This window comes from Myotis nattereri (assembly GCF_964212035.1).
Source record: "Myotis nattereri genome assembly, chromosome: 4".
NCBI classification, from domain to species: domain Eukaryota; kingdom Metazoa; phylum Chordata; class Mammalia; order Chiroptera; family Vespertilionidae; genus Myotis; species Myotis nattereri.
This window is the reverse complement of record NC_138079.1, coordinates 8,607,128-8,633,774: the sequence shown is the minus strand read 5'-3', so window position 1 is coordinate 8,633,774 and position 26,647 is coordinate 8,607,128. Positions and strand designations below refer to the sequence as shown.

General features: G+C 44.2%; 1 protein-coding gene across 4 annotated transcripts in view; it reads right to left on the bottom strand.

Moving 5' to 3' along the window:
• Positions 1-134: 134 nt before the first annotated feature.
• The window catches only part of C7 (complement C7), a 47,585-nt gene continuing 21,072 nt past the window's right edge, over positions 135-26,647 (bottom strand). For 3 of the 4 annotated variants that reach the window (XM_081088881.1, XM_081088882.1, XM_081088880.1), the window contains 10 exons: positions 25,244-25,357; positions 24,583-24,749; positions 22,175-22,403; positions 19,799-19,976; positions 16,829-16,916; positions 14,539-14,671; positions 11,108-11,299; positions 7,225-7,315; positions 4,371-4,555; positions 135-1,632 (listed from right to left, as the gene is read on the bottom strand). In XM_081088881.1, the coding sequence (XP_080945007.1) occupies positions 1,451-1,632; positions 4,371-4,555; positions 7,225-7,315; positions 11,108-11,299; positions 14,539-14,671; positions 16,829-16,916; positions 19,799-19,976; positions 22,175-22,403; positions 24,583-24,749; positions 25,244-25,357 (1,559 nt within the window). In that variant the 3' untranslated portion in view covers positions 135-1,450. The remainder of the gene's footprint in view (positions 1,633-4,370; positions 4,556-7,224; positions 7,316-11,107; positions 11,300-14,538; positions 14,672-16,828; positions 16,917-19,798; positions 19,977-22,174; positions 22,404-24,582; positions 24,750-25,243; positions 25,358-26,647) is intronic. The other variant, XR_013995858.1, reaches the window with a different exon arrangement.

Here is a 26,647-nt window from a genome sequence, read left to right as displayed (position 1 = left end):
AGGAGACTTTGGGAATTGATGGATATATTTATGGACTCGATGGGCGTATGCTTCTCCTCAAAGTCATCAAGTTGTGGTATTCATTAAACATGGACAGCTTTTTATTTTTTATATGCTTTTATTGATTTTTTTTTGAGAGAGGGGAAAAGAGAGGGATAGAGAGAGAGAAACATCGATGAGAGAGAATCATCAATAGGCTGCCTCCTGCACACACACACACATACACACACACACACCACACTGAGGACCGAGCCCGAAACCCAGGCATGTGCCCTGATCAGGAATCAAATTGATGACCTCGATGCTCAACTGCTGAGCCACACTAGCTGGGCATGCACTGCTTTTTATATGTCAATCATACCTCAAAAAGTAGCTTAAAAATAAAAATATATTTTAAAAGAACTCATTAACCATTCTTCATGGGAATATTCTTTAAAGTTAAACATAATACAGATCAAAAATTTCCAAACGATAGTACCTTCAATTAGTATTTTAATCATTATCATTTTACATTGTTGCAATGTATTTATCAGTATCAGAAAAATACAGAAATATTATTTGCATATAAAAAAGCATATTTTAAATTCCATTTAAGCCCACTCATTTCATCTCCCACAGCTATTTTCTTTTTGTTTTGTTTTGATAAGGAATAAATTGAATGCCAATGCTTCAAATTGATCTACCTCTATGGTTCCCTGAAAAATCTCGGTGTGTACCCACATCAGAGAAAACTGTTCTCTTTAACATGCAAGCATGCCATACAGGCATGAACTTGATGCTTCCTACCAAGGAAAAGGGGCGAGAGGGGCAAATTGCAGGTCTTGTGTTTGACTCAAAAAAACAAAGAAGACTGAGTTGTATGTGTTCTCAGACAAAAAGGCAGAAGCTGCCCATGCATAGAGCATGTTGAGTTTGGCACCGACAAGTCATGTTTCAATCTACATGAGCCAATAGGGTGAAGCACAGGTGTGCTTCTTGGGATGCAAAGATTGCACCTGGCTTTTCCCATTCAAGGTCCCCTTTGTATTCGGTTTCACTGGGGGAGGCCCGCCTCTCTAATCTTCCTGTTTCCTAATCAATTTGCAAAGTGTGTTGGGGCCCCTGGGCGGGGCCAATCAGACTGGAAAGAATCATAGGCTTGAAGGGAGCAACCCTCTAATTTTCCCATTGAAAGTCAAGGTCCAGAGAAGTCAGCGACTTTTCCAAGAACATGCAGAGGCCAATGGCTATTCTCCATCCTGACTGATGTTTTAGGAAGAGGAGAACGAGGATCTGAGTCGGGTTTGGCTTAGGCAGGTGGCGGGGAGCCGAGGGGAGCAGGGGGCCCTGGAGGGATGGAGAGAGAATGCGCCTCCACCGGAGAGACGCTGTCTTTAGTGCTCAGTGACCTGATGTCTCAGCGCAGCCACAGTGGTGGCTGATCCCGAGCAAGCCAACAGCAGCCCGGCGCCTACTGGGGTCCCCCCTCGCAGGGCTCTATGCTGGTGACGGACACGCTCTGTCCTCGACACATCAGGACACCGGCCTGGCACTCGGTCATCGTCCGCTTGGAGCCATCCACGTCCACGCAGACCGTGCTGCCTTCCTCCTGGCACTCTGAGGCTTCTCTGCATTCACACGCACTGCTCTGGGCTGGAAAAGAAGGAAGACGGGCTCATGGGCACATCGTGGCGATGGCGAGTCGGGGCGTTCCCTCCATGTGGTGGTTAGCGACCCATGGGAGCTCCTGCTCCCAGCGATGGAACCCACCACCCCCTGGCATAGGACCAGGAAAGCCAGGCAGTTTGCTCCGCTCAGAATAGGCAGGTTTGGAAACCGGTGCCAAGCCTGCTGTTACTATCTGGAGCACGTGGGCAATTCTCCCAAGGCAAGAGCTGTCCAGCTCTGTCCTAGTCCAGGGGGCCGTGTAGGGGAATCAGAACCTGAGTAGGACCTTCAAGCTCCCCCGACAAAATGAGGAGACCTCAGCAAAGAACTGGGTGGCAAGGTTCAAACAGAGACAAAGAACCAAAGAATTGAACTGGCGTGAGAGAGAGAGCAGGCAGCACCAAAGGCCTCATATCCCGCGCCCCCCCCCCCCCCGCCCCCACACACACACACACACAGCAGAAACAAGCTGTGCCGGGGGCTCTGAGTGCTCAACGTGTCGAGGCTGGACTACACCAGCCAGGCGTCTCCAGAGGAGAGTGACAAGGTCAGCCAGCCAATCATGGTGACTGCCAAACCCAAAGTGACCCAGACATGGCTAGAGTTACAAATGTCATTGTCTGTGCTGTGTACCCCGACTGGCAGACACCTTACAGATCCCACAGTCCACCTCCCACACTTACAGTTGGGGAAGCTGAGGACAGGGACCCAGCCCTCCCCCCTGGGTGGTACAGCTGAAACCGTGCAAGGCAGGCCATGCCAGTGGTCATGGTCAAGGTCACTGTAAGTGCCTCTTGGACATAGCACTAAAAATACTGAATCACAACTTCTCGATTCCTTCCAGGAGAAAGTGTCAGAGTGGCACTGTGGGTCTTTAACACTAAACTCCTTTTCCCAAAGAAACAGCCTCCCTCAAGCTCCCAGCGCCACTGGCAAGACTCTAGGACCTCATGTTGTTTCGTCACACATAGTTTGATAGTTACCTATACTTAGTGGCAAGTCAGACTTCCTTTTAAGAAAGTGATATAAAATTTCTTTTTTTTTTAAATAGTTATTTTTATGAGGCTATTTTTTTATGAAATTGAGACACGCAGATGTGCTTTAGTTATGTTTCTACAAAAAGGTTTTAGACGCAATAGAGAATTTCTAGCATGAAGTCACAAGATGTTAAAAATAGTTCAACACAGTAAATACACCTATGCCCTCCCAGCCCCAGCTACAGAAAGGAGGAGGCAGCTAGCAGGCCTGGAGGGAGCCGTGCTCTGAGATGGCCTTCCCAGCTGACGAGAAGCCAGAGCGCCACCCAGGAAGAGGGTGTGGGGCGAGCCTGTGCCATCAAAACAGCTATACCCGACGCCAGGTTCTGCTTCCCCAGCCTCACCTCTTCCTGAGCCCGCCCCCCACCTCCAGCCCGGGGCCAGCACCCCACTGCTCCTCTCAGTCCTCCCGGAACCCTCGTCAATAGATCGGATCATGACAGGCTCTGTCTCTATGCAGAACACGGGACATGCACACTATGTGGCTTGTGCAATGGCCTCGAGGCTGGGGCCCTGCATCCGTGTCTCCTCTGCCTGGAGGGCCATCCAGTGACCTCTAGAATGGACTGGACACTCACCAGACAGGCTGGGAGAGGAAGGCATGTTTCCTTCAGGAAATGGCCCACGAGAGAAGTGACCAGGGACCTGAAAGATCATGAGGTGTTTGAAGGCACCTGGACTCAGCTGGGCTTAGGAGAGACCAGTGGCCTTGCTGGCTGTTTGTCGCAGGTATAGCCTTGTTGGCCTGGATTATCCCTAGAAGCCAACAGCATCACGAGACCCTAGATAGGGTCGTGTGGCTCTTATGCCGGAGTGGACCCTGGGACTGGGGAGAGCACAGTGAGAGGTCATTCATGGAAGGTCATGGGTGAGCTCTGAGGCAGATGTCAGCACTGTAGATGCTGACCCAGCCCTGGACCCTGAAGGTCCTACCCTGATACCACGTCCAGAGCTTAAGAGCAGCCTGGACCATGGACCCCACCAGCTTCTTGCTCAATATGGAGAGGGAACTGGCCAGATTCAGTTCAGCTCTCAGCACCTGGCCCAGATGTGCCTCTGATGGATGGAGAAGGCTCCCTGCCCGCCCAGCACCATGGGGCTCAGTGGGACTTGCAATGGCCCAGGAGGATCCCCTGACACAAAAAGCTCAGGGCTGAGCCCTTGCCACAGGCCACCTAGCTGCAGCATCGGGTATAGCACCCCTAGAGTTCACTCTGCAAGGTGCCTGGCTGCATGGGGGCAGAGCTGGGGGGAGGGGGGAGGGGAAGGGCTAGCTCTTCTCTCCTGGCAAAGCCCAAACTCCAAGTACATAAGGTGGATAATACAGCGACAGAGCAAAAAGTATGAAGGTAGAATGGGACTCAGGGAGGCCTGGGAGGACACGCAGACCATTGGGAAAGGTTCTTGGCCTCCAGGTACTTGACCCAACCTGCTTCCCAGGGGAGCCAGTGGGGGCGAGTGGTTTGCTCTCAGACCAGTCTGAGTCGTTGACATCCTCGAGGGTCCTCTCTGATCTGCTGTTAGGCTAGAAAACTACATTTTCTAAAACCTCGGCACTCTCGCTTTAGCATGTTTACAGTTACAAATCAGAACTTCCCCTTGCTGTTCTCACTTCAGCAGTGTATACCAAATTCGTGAAGCATCATATTCTTAAAAAGAAAAGAATCAAAGGAGAAATGCCCTCACCATCGCATTTCTCCCACAGTGGACACGCGCCGCACGCCTTCTTGGTGGAGGCCGGGGGAGCACAGCTCTCTGAGCCCATCAGGGAGAAGTTTTTACCCTGACATTGGAGGGCATGCACCTTGCAAACCGTCAGAGGCAGTATCCTTTGGTTTTTCTCGTCCCGAGCACATACACCCAAGGAGGACCTGAAACGAATTTTTTTAAATCATATCATTTACCAGCTTTTCATTCTTAAAAGCGGAGGGTGAGAAGTGGCAGGTGAGGTTCTGAGCTCAGGGTCTCGGGTGTCATCACCCACAGCAAAGAGATGGAAGGGAAACTCACACCCCCTTCCTCACCAGGGCCCAGCCCTCCCCCACCCCCCACCTCCCACCCCCAGATCTTCTCAATGAACATATTTTGCTCTCTATTTGCTCACAACTTCTAGAAGCTTAGATAGTCTGGATCTAGCTTCATCTAGATCACAGCAGAGACAGCAGATGAGAAGGCAGCTCTGCTGGGACAGCTGGGGGACTGACCACAGGGAGGGACAGAGAACACACCAAGATCCAGCCCCAGAGGCTCTGGCGGGACTGGACCACCGGCTGCAGGACACTCACACTCTCCCAGCCCCGAGGCCCTGAGAGTCCCGTTCAGTCGATGACCGAAGCCTCCGGGAAGATGAAACTGTTTCATCGCTAAAGGTTGGTGTCTATGTTTACAAAATACTTTAGAAACGTTTCCATAAGTAATTGTTATTTTTTTCTTAAGCATTGGTGTCAAAATGATGAGACCCAACTTAGGAGAAATGCCACTTGGGAGAAATATAAACAAGCACATCTCACCCAACCAGCATGGCTCAGTAGTTGAGCATTGACCTATAAACCAGGAAATCATGGTTCGATTCCCGGTCAGGGCACATGCCCAGATTACGGGCTCAATCCCCAGTGTGGGGCATGCAGGAGGCAGCCAATCAGTGATTTTCTCTCATCATTGATGTTTCTACTTCACTCTCCCACTCCCTTTCTCTCTGAAATCAATAAAAACGTATTTAAAGAAATAAAAAATAAAATAATAAACAAGCACATATCTGAGTGTTGATGGGTAGGAAGGCTTTACTGTAGTGAAACCTGGCACAGCAATGCATTTTTGTATAACAGACCAAGTCTATCTTCACCTGTATATACATTTAGTTCTAATATTTTCCTCTCTGACCAAGTAGTAAGTTTACCTGGAATTGTTTGCACCAGGAAAACAAATCCTGGTGTATCTCCTTTATCTGCTTCTTTAGACTTTAAATAGAGCTACTCAGAGCAGCTTCAGAGGCAGAGACTCTGCAAGGCCACCTTGTGTGGGGATCTGATATGTAATCTCACACACACCACCTCTATAAAGAGCAGGCTGCTGATAAAGGAATGAATCGGAGAATTTGGAAAGATGATGAAAGTGAATCAAAGTAAACAATGATTAATAGAAAATAACAGCCCCCTCAGAATATCCGGGGCCCAGGCACCGTTGCCATCCACACTATTTCACTGCGTTCCTCTCTCCTTCACGGGAGAAGTTCCTTCCCGTAAGGTGCCACCACGACCACACTACCCTCTGCAGGTGTTCGTGGAGTTGGGTGTGCACGTGGATGGTGATAATAACTGAAAGCCGCGTAAGTGGCCAGTAAATGTGTGTTCTGAGAACGTCCGGGGCCTGGATATCTCCCACGTGCCTCTTCAGAGTCACTCTCTCTCTTCTCCACGCTGCCCGGAGGACTGACGGGTAAGACACATCCACAGACTTCCTTGTCCTCTGGCTTTGGGGGCATTTCATCGATGGAGAGCGATGGCAGGAGACTGGAAGCGGAAAAGAGTGCAGATCCCCTGGCTCCCTCCTGGGGGATTTCTGAGGTCCTTCCTCCGCTGCCATCTCCACACCTCCCTCTGTCTCTAGGTTTTCCTAAATGCTCCTCTCTTGATCCTCCAGGCTTGGGCATGGAGATGTGCCCGAGCTGTGACCCATCAGGACCCTGCCCTGTGGCTTACAGTGTCCTTTCCTCTCCCACACTTCAGTTGATTTTGAAAGACTATGACAGTGAATCAAAGTAAACCCCCTTTGTCCTCATCCAATCCTGCCATCTGAACCTGACTAGGACCATGGCACAGACATCTAGCAACTCCTCCTACAATGGGCTGGTTTCCAGTTGGCTGGCATCTTTTATTTTGTTAATCCTCACCCAAGGGTATTTTTCCATTGATTTTTAGGGAGAATGAAAGAGAGAGGGAAAGACAGAGAGAAACATTGATGTGAGAGAAACACATCGATTGGTTGCCTTCTGCACGAATTCTGACAATGGCCCGGGCCAGGGAGGAGCCTACAACTGAGGTACTTGCCCTTGACTGGAATTGAACCTGGGGCCCTTTGGTCCACAGGCCAAGTCTCTACCCACTGAGCCAAACCAGCTAGAGCCAGTTAGGTGGCATCTTATAAAGCAATCTAGAGACAGACATTTCCAGAATCAGAAAAGCAGCTGCTTTTTTCCCTGTCGGCATTGCTTGGAGAGTTTATGTCTCAGGAGGATTTCAGTCCTAATCCTCTCAAATTTGAAACACTCAGGTGACACTTTGTCGTTTTGCAACACTTTATAGAGAGAACAAGTAGCCCTTCAGCCTCACTAGCCAGGTGAGAGCATTGCTGATGCCCCAGTTGTCAGCCCAGGTGACAACTTGCCAGGCAAGTAACAGGCAGCGGATCGACGGGTGACAAGGCACAGAGCCTTAGCCCTTGGTAAGCAGCACCTTCCACTGAACAGAGACTAGCATCTAAGAAGTCATTCTCTTAATCTTGAGTAAAATGAAACAGAGCAGTGAGCAAAGACAGGGCTTACCGACATTCGTAGGGCATTTTACAAACACATCTGGAATTCTTCACTTTCTCCCAGGGCTGACACCGAGGCACTGCCTGTGTCACAGGGCCATCTAAAAGGCAAGAGATACGAGAGTCGTTGGGAGAAGAGCCCCTTCGTGGTAAACAGCGCATCATTTTCAGGGTGAAACTGGCTCTATAATGTTCTCAACATGTTGGCACAGTAAAAATATAAAGCTGGGCCCTAATCGGTTTGGCTCAGTGGATAGAGCGCCGGCCTGCGGACTGAAGGGTCCCAGATTTGATTCTGGTCAAGGGCACGTACCTTGGTTGCGGGCACATCCCCAGTAGGGAGTGTGCAGAAGGCAGCTGATCGACGTTTCTCTCTCATCAATATCTCTAACTCTCTATTCCCTCTCCCTTCCTCTCTGTAAAAAAATCAATAAAATATATTTTTTAAAATTTTTAATATATATATATATATATATAAAGCTGTAAAGCACTTTACAAGGGATAGAACATTCCTCGGAGCACCCTACAAATAGCGTCATTGGTCCCAGCAGCTATCGTTCCTTGAGCATCTACTATCAGCTATGCACTTCTTATACACTGCAATATCTAACCTCCCTAACAAAAGCCCATCTAAGAGATGAGGATAGTAAAGGTCAGAGAAGTTACGAAGTTGGTTCTAGTTCACAGATTTAATAGGTTGGCCAGGCCAGGATTCAAGTTCATGCTTGTCTGAATCCAAGGCCAGTAGAGCAGGCTGCTTTTTATCAAGAAGTTGGTGTTCAGGGCTCACTTTGGCAGCACATATAGTAAAATAGGAATGATTCAAGGAAGATCAGCTTCGGCTCTGCTCACGGGTGGCATGCAAATTCATCATAGACACAGACTACAGAGTGGTCTGGAGACATTTTGGGTTGTTACACTAGAGGACGCTACAGACGTCCAGTGGGTGGAGATCAGGGATGCTGCTAACTACTTCACAACGTATAGGACAGGCTCCCACCTGGAATGAATTACCAGGCCCATCATTCCAATCGTGTTGGAGTTGAGAAATGCTCATCTAAATGTACCAAAACTAAAGTTCAGTGCTAAAGCCATGTAAATTATTTCTGCATTTTGATTAGAACATCGTTTAGTAATCATTCTTAAGGATGAAATTTCAGATTTTAAATATTTTCTAAAAGTTATTATAATGTCCTTGTGAAAATTACTTATAGAATTACCTAGACCAGAACTTTTGCATTTAAAAAGAGCATAACTTTGTTTTCTTTGTAGCTCAATTAACCAAATAAGCATGCTCTTAGGACTCACGTAGAGTATGTACCTTTACTATTTTAAAGCCAGATCATCTCCACATCAAGACTAAACCCTGACTGGGCAGGAAGTAAGGGTTTAGTGTTTAATAGGTACAGAGTTTCCGGTTGGAGGATGAAAAGGTTCTGGAGATGGTGGGTGGTGATGGTTTCAACAATAAAGGGAATGAACTCAATGCCACTGAACTGTACATATTTAAACATGGTTAAAATAGTAAATGTTATGGTATGTATAGTTTACCACAATAAAAAAGACTACTTATGGATTCAGCAGGTATTTTAAAACATTAACTTTAGCCGAGCCGGTGTGGCTCAGTGGATGAGCACTGGCCTATGACCAGGTTTGATTCCTGGTCAGGGTACATGCCCAGATAGTGGTCTCGATCCCCAGTATGGGGTGAGCAGGAGACAGCCAATCAGTGATTCTCTCTCATAATTGATCTCTCTCTCTCTCTCTCTCTCTCTCTCTCTCTCTCTCTCTCTCCCTTTATCTCTGAAATGAATAAAAATTAAAATAAACATTAACTTTGGAGGCTGACAAACCTGGAATTTTTTACTGATTATGGGCTTATTTTAAGGGAAGTTATTATTGTTATCAACATCTTCCCAAAAACATGCAGGTCTGAAAAACATCCTTCATTCAAACTACAATAGAATTTGCTACTGAGTGGGAGAAATTTTATACCAAATTGTGCTATAATAGGGCTGAGGCAGACATTTGAGAAAGACAAGTATATAATTTCCTTTGGAATGAAGGAGCAACCTCATCAACCCTACATTGTTCTCTTTAATTTTAGAATCACCCGTCTATTGCATGGATATTCCAAATAAATTTGTATTTCTGCTTCAGTGCATATAGGGAAAAAAACACCCCTACCCAGTTTGGCTCAGTGGATAGAGCGTTGACCTGCAGACGAAGGGTGCCAGGTTTGATTCCGATCAAGGGCACATACTTCGGTTGGAGGCTCGATCCCCAGTAGAGGGCATGCAGGAGGCAGCCAATCAATGATTCCCTTACATCTTTGATCTTTCTCTCTTTCTCTCTCCCTCTCCCTTCCTCTCTCTGAAATCAATAAAAATATTAAAAAAATAAAAAACAAAAAAAAAACACCTGTCTCTGATATGGGCCTTTGGCAGCCAAAGAGCAGGTGGTAGCTGGTGGGGTGGGCATTCCATTAGACAGGCTGCCCTGCTGTCCTGTCCTCTATGATCTACTTAAACAGCGGTTCTCAACCTGTGGGTCGCGACCCCTTTGGCGGTCGAATGACCCTTTCACAGGGGTCGCCTAAGACCATCCTGCATATCAGATATTTACATTACGATTCATAACAGTAGCAACATTACAGTTATGAAGTAGCAATGAAAATAATGTTATGGTTGGGTCACAACATGAGGAACTGTATTTAAAGGGCCAGAAGGTTGAGAACCACTGACTTAACACCACAGCTGTGGCTGCATCCGTCACAGGGGGCTCCATGCAGCCTGCTTTTTGTCATTGTGACCATCTAAGTCACCTAATAGTGTCACTCATGGAATCTAGTACTTCATTCTCACTGGCAAAGACAAATTTCAGCACTGGGCTCAAAATCGTACACTAGGGAAATAAGAATACCATATAAAATGGAATGCAAAATTGTGTTTCTTCTTTCCTGTTTTTAATTATTCCAAACACATTTTTTATTTATTTAAAAAATGCAAACAAGAAATAAGAGGTTCTTTTAAAAACAAATCCATCTCATCTACAATATCTCTTAAAAAGAAATAGTTTGGCTTTCCAAACCTCTTCCTCCGTTAATTTCCTTGAAAAACCATTTTAATTTGCCTAATGTTCAAAATAATAGACTTTTGGTTTTACACTATTAAGAACAACTTTGCAAACCACAACACATTTTCTTCAATAACCTCTGCTTTGTAAAATGCTTTTAATTTTCTATTTCAATAATACTAATAAAATCTCTGAAAGCCCATAAATAAAACATACAACATCTTATATAACTTATTATCTCAACTTTGGGCTACATTAAAGTACATTTAAAAATCAGAAGGAGCCGAGACCGGTTTGGCTCAGTGGATAGAGCATCGGCCTGCGGACTGAGGGGTCCCAGGTTCGATTCCGGTCAGGGGCATGTACCTGGGTTGCGGGCATATCCCCAGTGGGAGATGTGCGGGAGGCAGCTGATCGATGTTTCTCTCTCATCGATGTTTCTAACTCTCTATCTCTCTCCCTTCCTCTCTGTAAAAAATCAATAGAATATATTTAAAAAAAAAAATCAGAAGGAAACCAAAAATAAGCTTTTCAAAATATTTTTCCTTGGCACTGTAAGTGATACAAAGCTAAACTTTGATATAAAGGATTTCAGTTCAAATTTAAGAATCACCAGGGGTATCCTTGCCTTTCTTTGCATTCCATGAATCTATCTGTGCCATGTAAAAAAAATCTGCTATTTGTTCTATGAACTGACTGCCTTCTCATGGCAGGCAGAGACGAAGGCAATTATGGTGACTCAAGGCCTTAAAGGACCGCCGCAAAGACTGTCACGTGCTTGGGTGCAGGTGTCCTTGAACCGACCTGGGACTGCTCACCTCTATGGACACATCGGACATCCTTTATCTCAGGACTCCACTTAAGGCTGGATCCACAGATAAATGTCGAAGGACCTTCTAATGACATGCCACGCGAACAGGAAAAGGTCACCTTATCGCCAACTGCGTAGGAAGGTTTCTGGGGATGACTCTGTATGCCGTCCATCAGTGTTGGTAGAACACAGACAATTCCTAAAGATGGAAAAAGAAGAAGAGCAGAATATAAGGGCCATTGATTTCCTAAACCATCTTTGTAAAAACATGACCTCCTTGAATGCCACTGTTATACTTGCTCTGCTTTTTCACCTTGGAAGACAAGAAAAAGAGGTGAGCTCACTCTTAGGGTGCCCACAAAGACATGCCCCACCGGGACCCACATGTAATTGACCAATGAAAGACTGAAGACCAAAACAGTTCCCACCACAAAGCAATGTGACAACTTAAAATGCATGAGCCTTATAAACAGAGACCCGAAGTCCAGCCTGCTGTCCAAACCAGACTTTCCACAGCCGCCACGAATCTCTCCAGTCTGGTAGAACTTCCGCGGGATCTGTGTTTATTTGTGTGTCATTAGCATGTATCCAGTTGCATATTTTACTAGCTGAATTTTTTTAAAAAACTGCCTTTAACCTTGCAACCATAAATGTGTTAAATGTTATTTGGTTTCCAATCTTTATTCTTTCTTGCTTGGTTATGTTTATTAGTTCAAACTTCCTACTTGAAAAAGCAGCAAAGAGAAAACTGAGAACTCAGCATAGATTTTTATGGAAAGCAAGTCAGATTTCACAATTTTTTAAAAAAATTTTGGCAATCTCTCTAATGGACCTTGGACAATAGTCTACAAACTACTGCCCTATTTCTGCACCATTTTCATCAGAAAATCCATTTATTCATTCATTCAAAACAGCATCTATTGAGTGCTTCTATTTTGCCAAGAATGTTGTGTGCTGCTGGGGATACAAGTTATGAGTCAGGTTTTGAAGGCCTGAGATTCCAGAGAGAAAGGAAGACTAAATGGTTACAGCACTTGGTGGTGCCTTTCTCCTTGAGGTATTTGTAAACTTGGTGGGGAAAATGCTGAAAGGCTGCTACACAGAGGAGAAAGCTGCAGCTCAGAGGCTGGGAGACAGGCATGAAGGCAATGATTCAACAACTGGAGTTTTGGGGCTAGGAGAGCAGAAACTAGAGTCCAGTCCTGCTGAGAAGGGGCCTAAGTAGAAATTCCATGTCAAAATTTCCACTGGGATCTGTTCACTAATGGCCACACACTAGGAACAAAGGTAAGCTGAGCAGGAACCAGCCTCACTGCTTGCCAGGCACAGAACTGAATCTCCTCTCCAGGAAGATACCATCGTCCAGAGCCTCAAGTCATTTCTCTAATTTTCACACATAAAGTCTGGCATTCAACCAAAACTAATCTAACATTTAAAAAGATAAGAATTCCCAGCTCGCTCTCCCTCCTGGGAGCCCGCCCGCCTTTCACCTTTCCCTTTGCCTTGCTCTCTCCTGAGCTCCAAGGCTCCTTCTTGTTCTTGTATAACTTTTCTCCTGATTCCATGCCCAGCTGGCTCACTTTTCCTACCTCTGTAAATTTCGAAATAAACTTTCTCTTATAAATAAATAAATAAGATTTGACCAAATTTAAAAAGACTATAGAAGCAGACCCACAGCAGATCCAGATAAGGGGATTAACGAACGTGGTCCTTGAAATAACTATGATTAACATGTCAAGGGGGGAAATAAATGACAATATGGGTGATTTCAACAGAGAATTAGAAAGTGTAAAAAAAGTAGATAAATGGAATATCTAGAATTGGGAAAAAACTAAGAACTCAATAGGCTTCTTAAAAGCACATAATATATAACTGTACAGAGAATTAACAAACTTTAAGATAGGTCAATAGAAAATATTTAGAATGAAACAGGAAGAGGGAAAATGATATAAAACAAAGAAAATAACATACATAATATATATAGTCTAAAAATGTATCATTTGTGTCTCAAGAGGAGAGATGAGCAAGACTGGGAAAGAGGTAATATTTTAGGACACATGGTCAAGAATTTTCTAAAATTGTCAGAGAACATTATAGCACAGGTTCAAGAACTGCTTTAAGTATCATCCAGCATGAGACAAAGAAAATCATACCAAAACACATGGGAAAAGAGTTGCTTCTGAAAAACAAAGACAAAATCTTAAAAGCAGACAGGCAGAAAAAAATATGATTTCAAAGGAGACACAGTAACTCTAAGAACTGACTTATCACTCAAAAACAGTGAAGTTAGAGGCAATGTAATGAAATCTTCAAAGGGTTTAAAGAAAATAAGTGCTAACTTATAATGCCTTACCCAATAAAAATACCCTTCAAAAATGAAGGCATTTTAAGATGAACAAAGACTAGAATGGTTTTTTACCAGTAAACTCACAATAAAGGAAAAGAAGCTCTTCAAGCATAAGTATTGGATTGATCTTTTCATAGAACCAATTTGGGGCTTTATTACTCCTCGCTAGGGAATATTTATATTTATTTTCAATAATTTCTGCTCAAGGACTTCAGAGACAGACAGAAATAAGAGGTCCTACAAACCAATAAGACAAAGACAGACAAATCTTAAAAAATGGACAAAAGATTAGATAGCCCCTTCACCAAAGAGGATATCCAAATGGCCAATAAACATGTGAAAACAGGCTTAACATCACTATGCCTCAAAAAATATTTAAAAATACAAGTTAAAAAATAAGATATCTCTATATACCAGTATAGCTAAAAAGAATTTAAGGATAAATGCTATCAAGTGTGGATGACGATACAGAGCAACCTTAACTTCTCCGATTCTGGTAGGGATGTAAACTGTATGATTACATGGAAGATGGTAGCATATTTTAAATTTAAAGTAGAAATTGCACTATATACCCAAGAGAAAAAATGTGCATGTGCTCACTAAAGTGTTCCTTGCTTTGCACAGACGAATTGATATAGAAAAAGTATAACGCTACACCATGTCCGTGAGAACAAACTAATATGGCAGCACGACTGAGATGGAGGCCAGAGTAATGTTAAGGTGACAAGATGCCTATATCTGAACAGAATAGGATCCAAAGCATCTAAAGAAGTAGAGTGATTGTGGTATACACCTAGTCATTGAACTTCACAGGATGTCCTGATAGTCTTAGCCAGATCTGAGCTTCCTGGCCAATTCCAATGTCCCAGAAAATTTAAAATCACAAAAGGTGCCATACCTACCAGGAGTTCCATCAGCTAGAGAATGCTGAGGGCTTTTTCAAGGCACTCCTGAAACTTAGGCAGGGTCATAGGAGCCTTTCAGAAAAGGGAGGTCAAGACATGGCACACATGGTAAGCGATTATCTTGATTCATTCTCTTGCACATTATTATCTCCTCTTAAATTTTATACAATGGCCAAGGCCACTCACTCTGACAATGCCTTTCCCCGGTGAGCCACTGTAAGTCATCTCCACATCTGGCAACAGGGTCTCCAACCAGAGAGTATCCTTCCCTGCAGGTATAGACTATGTTTTTCCCAACAGGAAACGTGGTATCTTCATTCTAGACAGAAATACAACAGAGAGAAAGAGTATGCCCAGTTTGCAATAACACAATGTTTCTTTAGATATATTTGGTCTGTAAACCGTGCCTTCTTTTAATCATTAGGCAACCTTCATTCAAATAGCTGATTTAAAAATTGTCTATAAAAGCATTTTCTTGTTTATAGTTCTAGCCAACAACACTGATCCCACCATCAATGGACATAATGTCAGTAATGCCACTGTACTATGACTTATTGATTGTTCTCTGTAGTAAAAATTTGACTAAAAGTACTTTAGTACACACTGCCCAAGTAAGTTCTTTCCCTTAAACTTTCAGTTAAAGTCAGTTTCCTATCAGATTTGGGAAACATCCTTGTCAGTCAACCCTTCGTAGAAAGGTGTTAAGGGCTTTTCATGGGCAATACTGCCTGATGAATGCTGGTGTGAACTGACAGGTTGAAATCCCTTTAGCGTGTTCGTGAAAGTTTAAGTTTCTTCCAAAAATCAACAGGGGGAAGCATAATGTTGATCTTATCCCACCCCACCCTGTAAGGAAAGTGCTGTTGGGCTGGGTCAGACATAAGGGCATGTCATTAGTCTAGAATGCCAACAGGTGAGCTTTGTTGGTGAAGCACAGGAGAATTTGAAGTCTGAGCTTCAGGTGGGCAGTCATGCTTGTTTGGGGTCTCTCTGGGTTCCTTTTCTTATCCTGCTGATCTCTTCCACCCAAAGGTACAGTAAAGAAACCAGCCTGGGAGAGGGCTTGGCGCTGGGCCAACTATGCTGTAGGCATAAGAACAAGATTCCTTGGTGCCTCCTTCTTCTCATTGCCAGGCCTGGCCCAGTCTGGCTCCATCATGGACGTTGGTAGGAAACAGAGGCCCAGAGTGGTGTGGAGGTTTGAAGAAAATGGGGATGGACACTGGATCTGCTTTTCCCTACAAATGGGAATCCCGTATAACAAAGTCAAGCTCAACACTTGTGTAAACCTGGCTCTATTTCAGAACTGTTAGCAGCAATTTAGAAAAATATAGACTCTGGGGATCTACCCTAAACCTACAGAATGCGAAAAAATTGGAAGACAGGGGCAAGCAGCCATCTCTATCATTATGGTTCTGGGTGGCTGTGACGTAGCCCATCCACGGGGCAGTGTTCGTAACCACCAGCTCCTGACAGGGCAGCCCATGTATTGGAGTTTGGGACAGCAGCCTCAGCATTTGCTAAAGGAAAATAGTCTGCTTGGCCTCATTCTCTGAGCATGTGCTACCTTCAGGAACTTCATGGACTATAGTGACTGCAGTGGGACAAAATGAGTGTCAGTCATACTAGGCCCCTCTCTCTCTCTCTCTCTCTCTCTCTCTCACACACACACACACACACACACACACACATGGCTTTTCCACTTCCCAATATTGCCTACATTTGGGAAAATTTGAGCAAAATCTCAGTGTATGTATGTTCTAGGGCCTGGACCCTGCGAGGCAAAATCGTTCGTGGAGAACGCAAGACTGGCCACAGAGAACGCTGATGAGCATCTCCTGTGTGAGCCAAGAGGAGGCTTCACTGAGTCTGAGGCCCAAGCCTCATCATGACAAGGAGTGAGAAGGGCACAAACTCACAGAGCCCCCAAGCCAGGAAGATTCTTAAGAATGACAAGTAGCAGCTGACTCGTGTTCCTTCCTGAACAAGAAAATTGCTCAACACTGACCCATATCTCACCAACACTCACTAATTGTCTGATTGGCTCCTGGAATAAACCTAATACTCCATCCTAGACTCCATATTTATGAGACTTTTTTTCAAAGACTTCTTTCAGTGCAAGAACAGGGGAAGTCCTCATGTTGAAGAACTTGCTTATAGATTCCTATTTGAGTGGAAATGGAAATGTTTAGCCGCCCTCTGGCATGACTGCATTTCTAATTCATTGGGTGGCAAATATTGATTTACCTTGCCACAGAAGATGTACTGACTTCTGCAGAATTCTAAACGCCTTCAGCCAAAGAACAAAAGTCTAAAACTCTCATCACTAAAACTAAAATGCACACATAAAATGTTTACAGCTGTGTTTCCTTGTGGAAGAAGGACATGGATTATGAGAACAGTGGAGATGCAGAACTTGACACAAAGAGTATGTGTAAAGAAAAAAATATATATAAATATATATCTCATAACCAACTTGAACAAATCCGTTGTCCAAGGCAGGGGGTGGTGGACAGAATTCTGTTGGACCTGAAGGCAAAGGAAAACAATGGGGTTCAAGCAATCTGGAAGAGAAAGAAAACAAAATATAATTAATGTGATGAATTTCCACAGTATAATCAATATTTTGCACCACAGCAAATTTTTTATTTGCATCTGAAAAGATTGTGTTCATGTAAGTAGGTTAATGTAATATTTTTGTCATTGTCAGGATCAAATATCTGATCACAACCTGTGATAGAAAACTCAAACATAAACTCAGGCTTGCAAAAGATAGTTAAGTGGCCAGTAGTAGGGGAAAAATAACAGCAGAAAGGCAAGTCTTTCTTTGGGCAACACACCTACTTGTGAAACTTTCAGAGGTCACCTGTCTCAGACCTACTTTTTCTCCTGCTGGCTGGTTCTGAAATTCTTTTAACACAGAATTAATTCTGTATTAAAAATAAAGTGCCCAGCCCTAGCGGGTTTGGTTCAGTGGATAGAGCATCAGCCTGCAGGCTGAAGGGTCCCGGGTTGGATTCTGGTCAAGGGCACATGCCTGGGTTGTGGGCTCGATCCTAAGTAGTGAGCAAGCAGGAAGCGCCAATCCATGATTCTCTCTCATCATGGATGTTTCTAACTCTCTATCCCTCTCCCTTCCTCTCTGAAATCAATAAAAATATTTTTTTAAATAAAATGAAAATAAAAACCAATGGAAAAAATATCCTTTGATGAGGATTAAATGAAAGAATGAATGATAAATAAATAAGAGGATACCATTTACATATATATATATATATATATGTATATATATATATATATATTTTGCAGAATTGATCCCCAGTGTGGGGCGTGTAGGAGGCAGCTGATCTATGATTCTCTCTCATAATTGCTGTTTCTATCTCTCTCTCTCTCCCTCTCCCTTACTCTCTGAAATCCATAAAAATATATTTTTAAAAAATAAAAATAAGGTAATTAGAGTTAGTGATCTTGCAAAAGAAGTAAGACAAAATAACAACACTTCTGCTTATGTAATACTTTCAACAATAAAGATTTAAAAAAACACTTCTGACTGAGCATGCGCTATGTGTCTAGGCTCTTGGCAGTCACTCTACGGATGTGTGTTGCCTCAGTTCACTGTAATCTATGAGACGTGTGGCGTAAACAAAGGCTTGGAGAGTTGGAATAAGTTGTCCAAGGTTATAGAGTAAAAGATATCAAGGCTGGATCATGTCTAATTAGTCAGGCTCTTAAAATCATGCTCTCTCTACTTCTCACAAGGCAAACCCTAGAGGGAGCTCCTAACAGTGACAGCAATGACAGCCACCAGGAAGCAGTGTTTTCAATAGTGCCTCTGAGGCTCGCGTATCGCCACTATGGCCTGCACTCCAGGGGCACGGAATCTGAGGGAAAGCATTGGACATGGCCTGAGTGCGGCCTCCTTCCGGACTCAGATCCTCAGCCTCTCGCCACCTTCTGAGGAGACTCAGAAATGTGACGTTTTCATCATTTTTCCTCCTCTGAGCACCAAGAAGAGTGACAATCCCTCCAGTGCCTTCCTTAGGGTGCCCCTTCCCGTCAAGCTTTGTGTCTAAAGGCAGGGGAAGCGATCCAGCGGGCAGCGGCCTCCTGAGAGACCTCCTCTTCCCAGAGGCACCCACCCTGAGGTCAGTGCTGTCTGCTCACCAAAATCCCACATGCTTCCCACCTCCCTCCGTCAGGAGGCATTGCTTACGTCAGATGAGGCGGCAGCGAAGACCTGGGAACAAGGCATCACACCTCCAGACACCCAGGGGTCACACTTTCTTCCATTCCCATGACCTCACATTATCTGACTAGAACGTGTGCCAATCCCCGATTGGCAGAGGTTAGTAAGGACAGTGAACACAGTGGGGGATGGCATAAAAAACCACTGACCCAGGGGTACGATTCATCAGCTGGGCATCTCTGAGAGAGTATCTGCAAGGTCCTGGCAACAGGAAGTGAGTGTGAAATGACAGTCGAGATGTTCACCTTCTCTGGTGCCGACATGGAGACATGGGTCATGCTCTTTTATTGCGGTGGTGACCCTGAGAACTGCCATATTTTTTGCCAGGTTCGTGAGTAAAAACTGGAGGTAAGACGTGTCAATACCAGAAACTATTGAGATTTTAGATCCTTTGCCAAAACTGTGATATATTCCCCACAATTTAGCTTTTAGGAACTTAAACTGCTTAAAGAAATTGCATCCCAAAGATTACGGGTGGGGGATTTTTAAAGTATGTCCCTGTTCAAGTGGAGGTCAGAGAATCCCAACTAAAGGAATCCTGGGCTGACGGAGAAGACAGCTGTGCATTGAGCAAAGGGGCTAATTTGAAGATTCTGACTCCAACTCAGGAGGGACTAAGACAGTGGAAGGAATCACAACGTGCTATTCCCTCAATAAAAAATGTTTGACTTTTTTAAAAAAGATATTAGCCATCTTAAGCATCTGGCCTTATGGTTCATCCTAAATAAAAAAATAAATGAGGAGTGGTATGTCTGAAAAATCATACAACTATTATTGAATACTTACTCCGTGCCAGGCTTAATCTCACTTATAGCCTATTATCAATTTATCTACTATGAAGATCTTAACTTTAGAGGTGTGGCAAGGACCTTGCCCAGGTCACACTGCACGGAGGTGGCCAATTTACTTGGTGTCAACACCAAGTTGCTCGTATCTATGGGACCACACTGCCTCCCAGCTCCTCAGCCTTTTAAACGATGAATCAGGAAAACTTGAAACATGTGTGCAAGGTGGCCAGGCCAGGCCTCCATCCTTCAACTGACCCCTGTGCTAAAGGGCAAGGCAGTCACTGATAAAAAATAAAATAAAATAAACGACTGTTTCACGTCCAAATCATCTAGTAGTAGCCATCGGGTAGCTCACGCAAACTGCAGGGACACTGTGTCCTATGTAATGGCCAGGAGGTCTGGTCCCCCTCACCGAAGATTCTTCAGCTCCTCATCTTCCTCTCCGCACTGCCTGCTCTCCAACGGTTCTCCAATACAGGACTCCCCGCCCCCACTGGGAGGTGGGTTATTGCATTCACGGCGCCTTGTTCTCCTTCCGTCAACACAGGGGCTCCAAGAGGACCAGCAGCTCCAACCTCCGTCCACCTTTCCTGTAAGAGAAGAGGAAGGTCAGGAAGAACTTGCAGAGAAGATTGTGGAGCTCGCTGCACAGCTCCCTGCTCCTTGGGGGAGGGGACGTCAGGGGATTTATTACTTTGGGCATTCACTGAGGTCCCTTACAATGCCAGCGGTCTCTGCACACTGACCAGGGCTGTCCATACCATGGCTGCATTAACAAACTTCTTGCAATAACATCTTCAATGTGTTTATCGTTTTAAAACCATTTCAAAGTACCACGTACATTCCATCATTTATTCACTTCTCACAAGAATGAGGCCAGGTGGGCAGGAGGTCAGTCACCGTTTTTGTGTGAAAGGTATGGAATCTGACAAAAGTGGTTGAATGCCATGCCCGATGCCATACTGGCTGCCAAGAGCCACATCCAGACTGTAACTGTGTCTTACAACTGAGTTCAGGTTCTTTTCATCGTGCCACAGGCTCTCAATAAAGCGAATAAGTTGCTCTTGTTCAAGCAGTGATAGGGCATGAGAAGGACATAATGTACTGGTACCCCAGGCTGCCAAGCCCAGGGCTGGCCCTGTGCAAAGTCGGGAAGTGTGTAAGCAGATGAACTGCTTTTCCTTCCTCTTAGCATCCTTCCCCAGTTCTACACCAGGCACTTCCTCAATCAACCCTGGCACCTTCCGCCTCCGGGCTGATGCACGACTCACAGTCTTTTAGTATTTCCCCCATCACATTCCGTGGGGGAGCCAGGGGAGAGCTGGCACCATCTTCTAAGAACTTCGCTTTACTAGTTAGAATCTGCTCTCAGACACCATTCCCCAAAGCATTATTTTCCCACAATAAGTGGGTATGTATACTGGTCCTTAGCTATTTCTACTGTGCAACCTCTATCCCTCTTTGCCCCCTATCCCATCTCCCACTCCTCGGTACCACACACCTAAACTAAACTAATTTGTATAATAGTTTCCCATGATCTTCCTTATGCTTTCTTCCATCATTAAAAACTGAGTTAATAAAGTAGTCCCCTGAGTATATTAATAAGGGGTAATAATAGCTTGATATATTATGATTGCTACTCCATTCCTCACCAGCTGGGGAAGCTCCCATTTTTATCAAATGACTGGAAATCCAAGCCACAAAGGGGAGAGTCAGGGGTGGAATTTCAATTTACCAGGAAGGTAGGCAGGGGAGGCATTTGAAGGCAAGGATGCCTTCCTGGTGCTTGTCTATAAGCAACCATCGTTTAGTCATGTATGTATTCATGCATCAAACACTTAATAAGTGACTTCTATAAAATTAAGCTCTATGTCAGGCTCTGGAAATAAAGAAAAAAAATCAAGTCCTGATCTTAAGAAACAATCTTTCTAGAGCAGCGGTGGCCAACCGGTGGTCCGTGAGGTCCGAAAGGTTAGCGACCGCTGTTCTAGAGAGAGAGAGACATATAAGTAAATATGAAGACAAATGTACATAGTTGTCTCATGCGTGGCCTACTCATAAAGTAACTTCACGGAGCCCTGTTCCAAGTGCTTAAAGCACCAAGCACACTGCCAAGCACACAGCAGATGCTCAGCAAGCATCCATGAATAACTGATGGGCAGGACATAATACAAACAGAAGCAGAGCTGTTTCAAGGAGCTGGCCAGCAGAGAGGTTAGGCAGTGCAAGCCCATGCCCCACAGACCTGGGTTATGACGGAAACTTTCTGAGACGACAACGGAAGGATGGGAGGTGTTTAGGGCACTAAGCTAGTCTAATGGCAGGTGGGGAATGGCGGCAGGCATGGTGGTCTGTGAGCTCAGACAGAAAAACAGAGACAGACAAGGGCCTTGACCCCAGGGTCCACCATCCGGACATGGAGCGTGGGAGACACTGAATTAAAATGCCCGGTGAGCCCTACTGGTGTGGCTCGGTGGTTGAGCACCGACCTATGAACCAGGAAATCATGTTTGATTCCCAGTCAGGGCACATCCTTGGGTTGTGGACTCAATCTCCAGTGTGGGGCTTGCAGGAATCATCAGATAGATGATTCTCTCTCATCTTTGATGTTTCTAGCTCTCTTTCCCTCTCCCTTCCTCTCTGAAATCAATAAAAATATATATATTTTTAAATACCCAGTGAGATTTCCTCCTCTCCACACACCAAGAAGCGCAATCTCAGGGCTGGAGGGAAGGGGTTCCCCTTTTCGATGGGCCCAGCATAACTAGAGAAGAGTCAGTGCACTGACCTGCTTCATCCTCCACAAGGACTCCATACTCGCAGGCCGCCCCAAACGTGTACGGCTTGCAGTGGCACTGGCACGTGGTGCCCTCCACCGCGGCGAGGCCCCCATTCTGGCAGGGCCGGCAGTGGCAGGGGTCGGTCTCATCTAGGTATTCCTCAAGAGCCCGTCTCAGGTAGAGTCTCTTCACCGCGGCACAGGGGACCTCCTTCACCAGCTCATACAAAGGTGTAAGCTGCACAGGGAAAGACATCCCAGGCAGAAGCCAGGGTTTTAGGCGACAGTATTTTTTTTTTTTTTTACAGTTAAGCTCAAACCCCATGGAAACACTTATGGTAATTCCAATCATTGCTTGTTCAAATAAAAAGAGAAAATAATTCACTTTCCTTGCAAGAGAAATCTAGGAAATATTAGACCAGCTAGAGAAGGAATATTTTTTGTACCTTGTGTGCAGGGATAAAATTCTTAAAACCAAGGAGACATCTATTTTCTAATTATTGAAAGGTTGTTTTGAAGATAACACATTTTCACCCCCGCAGAGGACAGAGGAAAAGGGGGTGCACTTATGTTACAGGAAGAGCACATGCAATTCAAGTTAAATGTCCTGCTGCAGAGAGGAGGCCATCACTCTTTCTCCCTGAAGAAATTTAAAACAGGTTTGCATTGTTGCTCTGTGTTGAATATATCCAATGCTTCGAGACCACAGGGGTGCTGGCTAAGTCTTAACAATCTGCTCGCTCAGGAATAAGAAGGCTCTGATTTGTAGAATCAGGGTAACTACCGTCACCATGGCTGATTCCAGGCTACCTCCATGACGTCACAGAGCACAGAACTGGGAAGAGATGCATGTCACTGGCTTTGGAGAGAGTCCATACAATCTACATGCAGCGCATGACTAAGATTGACGCCGAGAATCGGTCACATTTCCCCCATCTCTGCCCAAGCTCTTCGGAACTGGATGGCATCATACGGCCGTATAGCTGGAACATGCCTCTACTCTCTCTGTTCCTGTCCTGTGCGGCTAATAAATTAGCACAGATAACTGTGACAGCTACCGTCCTATTGGAAAAGTGCAGAGTTGAGAATGAAAAAGAATCTCTGTTCTTTCCTAATCAACTATTCAGGATTTTTGATGATTTGTATGGGACACTGACAATGAAAATAGGCCACGTTGACTCTTAATGAGTGGCACGTCAAGATGAGAGTTCCTGGGGAAACTTCCCCCTCCCCCATCACGCTTATTAGGAGGCAAGTGGGTACAACATGGTGTTGGGGGGCAACCTGAGAAGCGATTGTAGTTTCTGAGTGTATAACATGTGTCCAGGTTTCTTAATCTCTGAAGGTCAATTTCACCTGGACATTGCTTGACTCCCATGGCAGGGAACAGCTCATAGAATCAATTCTGCTATAGCATTTGTTTTGAAAATATGAATTTGTTCTGTTGAGATGGTCATAGTGAGGAATGATATAAGCATACCACACACGTTTTGCTTTTTGCTTACGTACCGTTTTGTCCACAAGAAACACGAGGTGAGCACGGAAAACTGGACATGACTGAACCAAACCACACAGGAATACATAAAACGCACAAACACACGCCTCAAACATCCATCTACTTCACCGCCCACATGGTACACTACGCCCCTCCACATCCCGTGTCACAGCTGGCTGTCACTTCTGATTGTTCTCCTTCCACTTTACAACAGTTCACAAGCTGTAACTGCTCCATCATCAGCCACATTTTCCTAGGTAATGCGCCACATTCATTACAGTAAATGCATTTCTTAACAATTGAACATGTATAAAACTGTGCTACTGGCTTTTCTTTTGTTTTGTTTTGGTTTTTGGTGTTTTTTTTTTTTAAATGAATGTCACAGATTAAATTTTTAGTGTTGTATCTCTAACCCCATTTTCCCCCATAAACCCTGTAGTCTTTTTATTGTGCAATTTTGCCTAGCTCCCTGATTTTTAGGAACACATTGGTTGTATTATAAAAGAACTGACTGTATCAATAAAACATCCTAAACCTCCACCAGCCCAGTTTTGGTCTTAATTTACACGCCTCCGGGCGCTTACAGGCCATGACCACAGGGAGAAGGTGATCTGATGAATATAATGAGCCTGGATGCCTTCCTCTTGCGAGAATCTATAGCTCCTCTGAATGAGGGGACAAGAAACAATCCAATTTAGGGCAAAAGTTTAAAATACAAATTTTTTCATTAATTTCTCTTGGGATTGACAAGACATTTTACTGTTACAACTGAAATATGGACAACAAGATAACAAACCTTCTGTTTCTTATGATTAGGTATGCATTCCTTTTCTCATACAGAACATAAACTGATTTAATCTCACTTTCCCAGTGCAAAGCAACAGGACTGCTTTCTGCTGCATGTAAGCGGGGCATCACGCACCTTCTGCTTTATGACCGTGGGAAGATCGGGCACGGAGCCCGCCCAGGAGGAATACCGCTTCTGGTTCCCAGCAGGATTGTCCAGCTCCAAGAAACTAAGGCCAGACACCAAGCCTGGACGGCCCCCTCTGACAAATGGGTCCCCTCGCAACACATTGCTCTGAGTTCCTGCACAAGGAGAAATCAAATGAAGGAAATCAGGATCCACAAATGAAAATGAGAACCTAAGCGTGAAACATCCATCAAGTATGAAAACAACCCATCCACCTGTATGACATTCTGGAAAAGGCAAAACCATGGAAACAGTAAAAAAATAAAAAATAAAATCAGTGGTTGCCAGGGATGGGCAGTGGGAGGGAGGGATAGGTGGAGCACAGAGGGGTTTTAGGGCAGTGACGTTATTATCTAGGACACTCTAGTGGTGGATACATGTTATTATACATTTGTTCAAAGCCACAGAAGGTACTACAGCAGGAATGAACCCTCTGGTGAACTGTGGACTTTGAGTGATAATAGTGTGTCAATGTAGGTTCATCCGTTATGATCAATGTCCCTTATGGGACACTTGCTAAAATGTCAAAGGACTTTGGCGACCAAGAATTAACCAAAGAGAGAGGGTTGGAGGTGAACCTTGTAGTGCATACTGCCGCCTTCTCATTTACCTGAAGCCCATTTTAAAGCATTTTCCAGCTCCTTGCATTTGCTTGAAGAATACTGAACAAACACAAAGTTGGCACTTTTGGATGAACATCCCTTCATACTTATTGATGAAACACCTGTTGGGAAAAATTAAAAGATGCTGAGTTTCTGTATTTGTTGAAGACCTTTGAGACGTAGCCAGGTATGATGAGAGTGAGGACCAGAGGATGTTTCCGACTACTGAGACCGTCTAATCAAGAGTGACATGATACAGACATTTCCAAGTGCTCTACAAGAGTGAAGGGTCAAAAAGGGGATATTTGACCTATGTTTGATATTAAACAAAGGAACAGATACTACACTTACTTTCAAATGGTTGAGCCAATATTGGCTCCTGTTCACTTTGACCAGAGAGAGAATGAGGTGCTGGTGATTTCTACATGAAACAGCAGACAGAGCAGAAGTTAAATACCCCAAGGAGTGATATGTTTAACCCATCCATAGTCAGCTTTTCAGGCATAAAGCAAATAGACTAAAGTAGACTGCGATGGCCTCCAGCCATCTACCAGAGACCCCAAAACCTGGGTTCTGGTTCTTCAGCAATTAATTCTTAAAACCCTAGTTCTACAGCCTCTGTCTCTCCATCTTTAACATCGCTAGTTTCTAACATGTCCTTCCCCTGACTCAGAACCTTAGTATGTGAAAATTACCACTCATTAACCAATGCCTTTATTTTTTAAAAATGAGGATCTATAATAAAGTGTGGAAAGATATTTTTCTTATATAATTTTATTAATCATAATAACCTCAATATTTCTTAAAAACAATTGGGGGTATATACAGGGTGGGGCAAAAGTAAGGTTACAGTTGTTTGCATGGAAAATAATACAATAACTAATAAATAATAATATAAGAATAAACTCTGTGTTTTATGTACTCACAACTGTAAACCTACTTTTGCCCCCACCCTGTATCATATCCCAGGAGAGTTTACTCAAAAGAATACTTTTACCAACTTGAAAAGCTTTAAAAAAATTCTCTTCATTTCTTTTAAGTGCTGAAAAAAAAATAAAGGCAGTAAACCTGATTTTAGATCAAGTCACTTTCTAGATTAATTTTCCAAGGAAATGTTGTCTCTGTCACTGCTACAAAAACCTGTGCTTGTGCAATTTATTTCCAACCTGTGAAATCAGGAAAGTTCAAATATTACTTAAACATTATTTGGTAAAAATCAAGCCCAAAGGAAAAAACCAGGCAATGGAAACAGAAAAATATGGCAGTTCACCCACAAGAGAAACTACAAGACCTCCTCTGAACTCATGAAGAAGTCTTATCCTCACTCACTCTGAAACTTATCATGGAAGCAACTACTGTAAGTCTGGGAAACTACCTTGCCTTCTCTCTAGTAAAAATATAATGAGCCAATC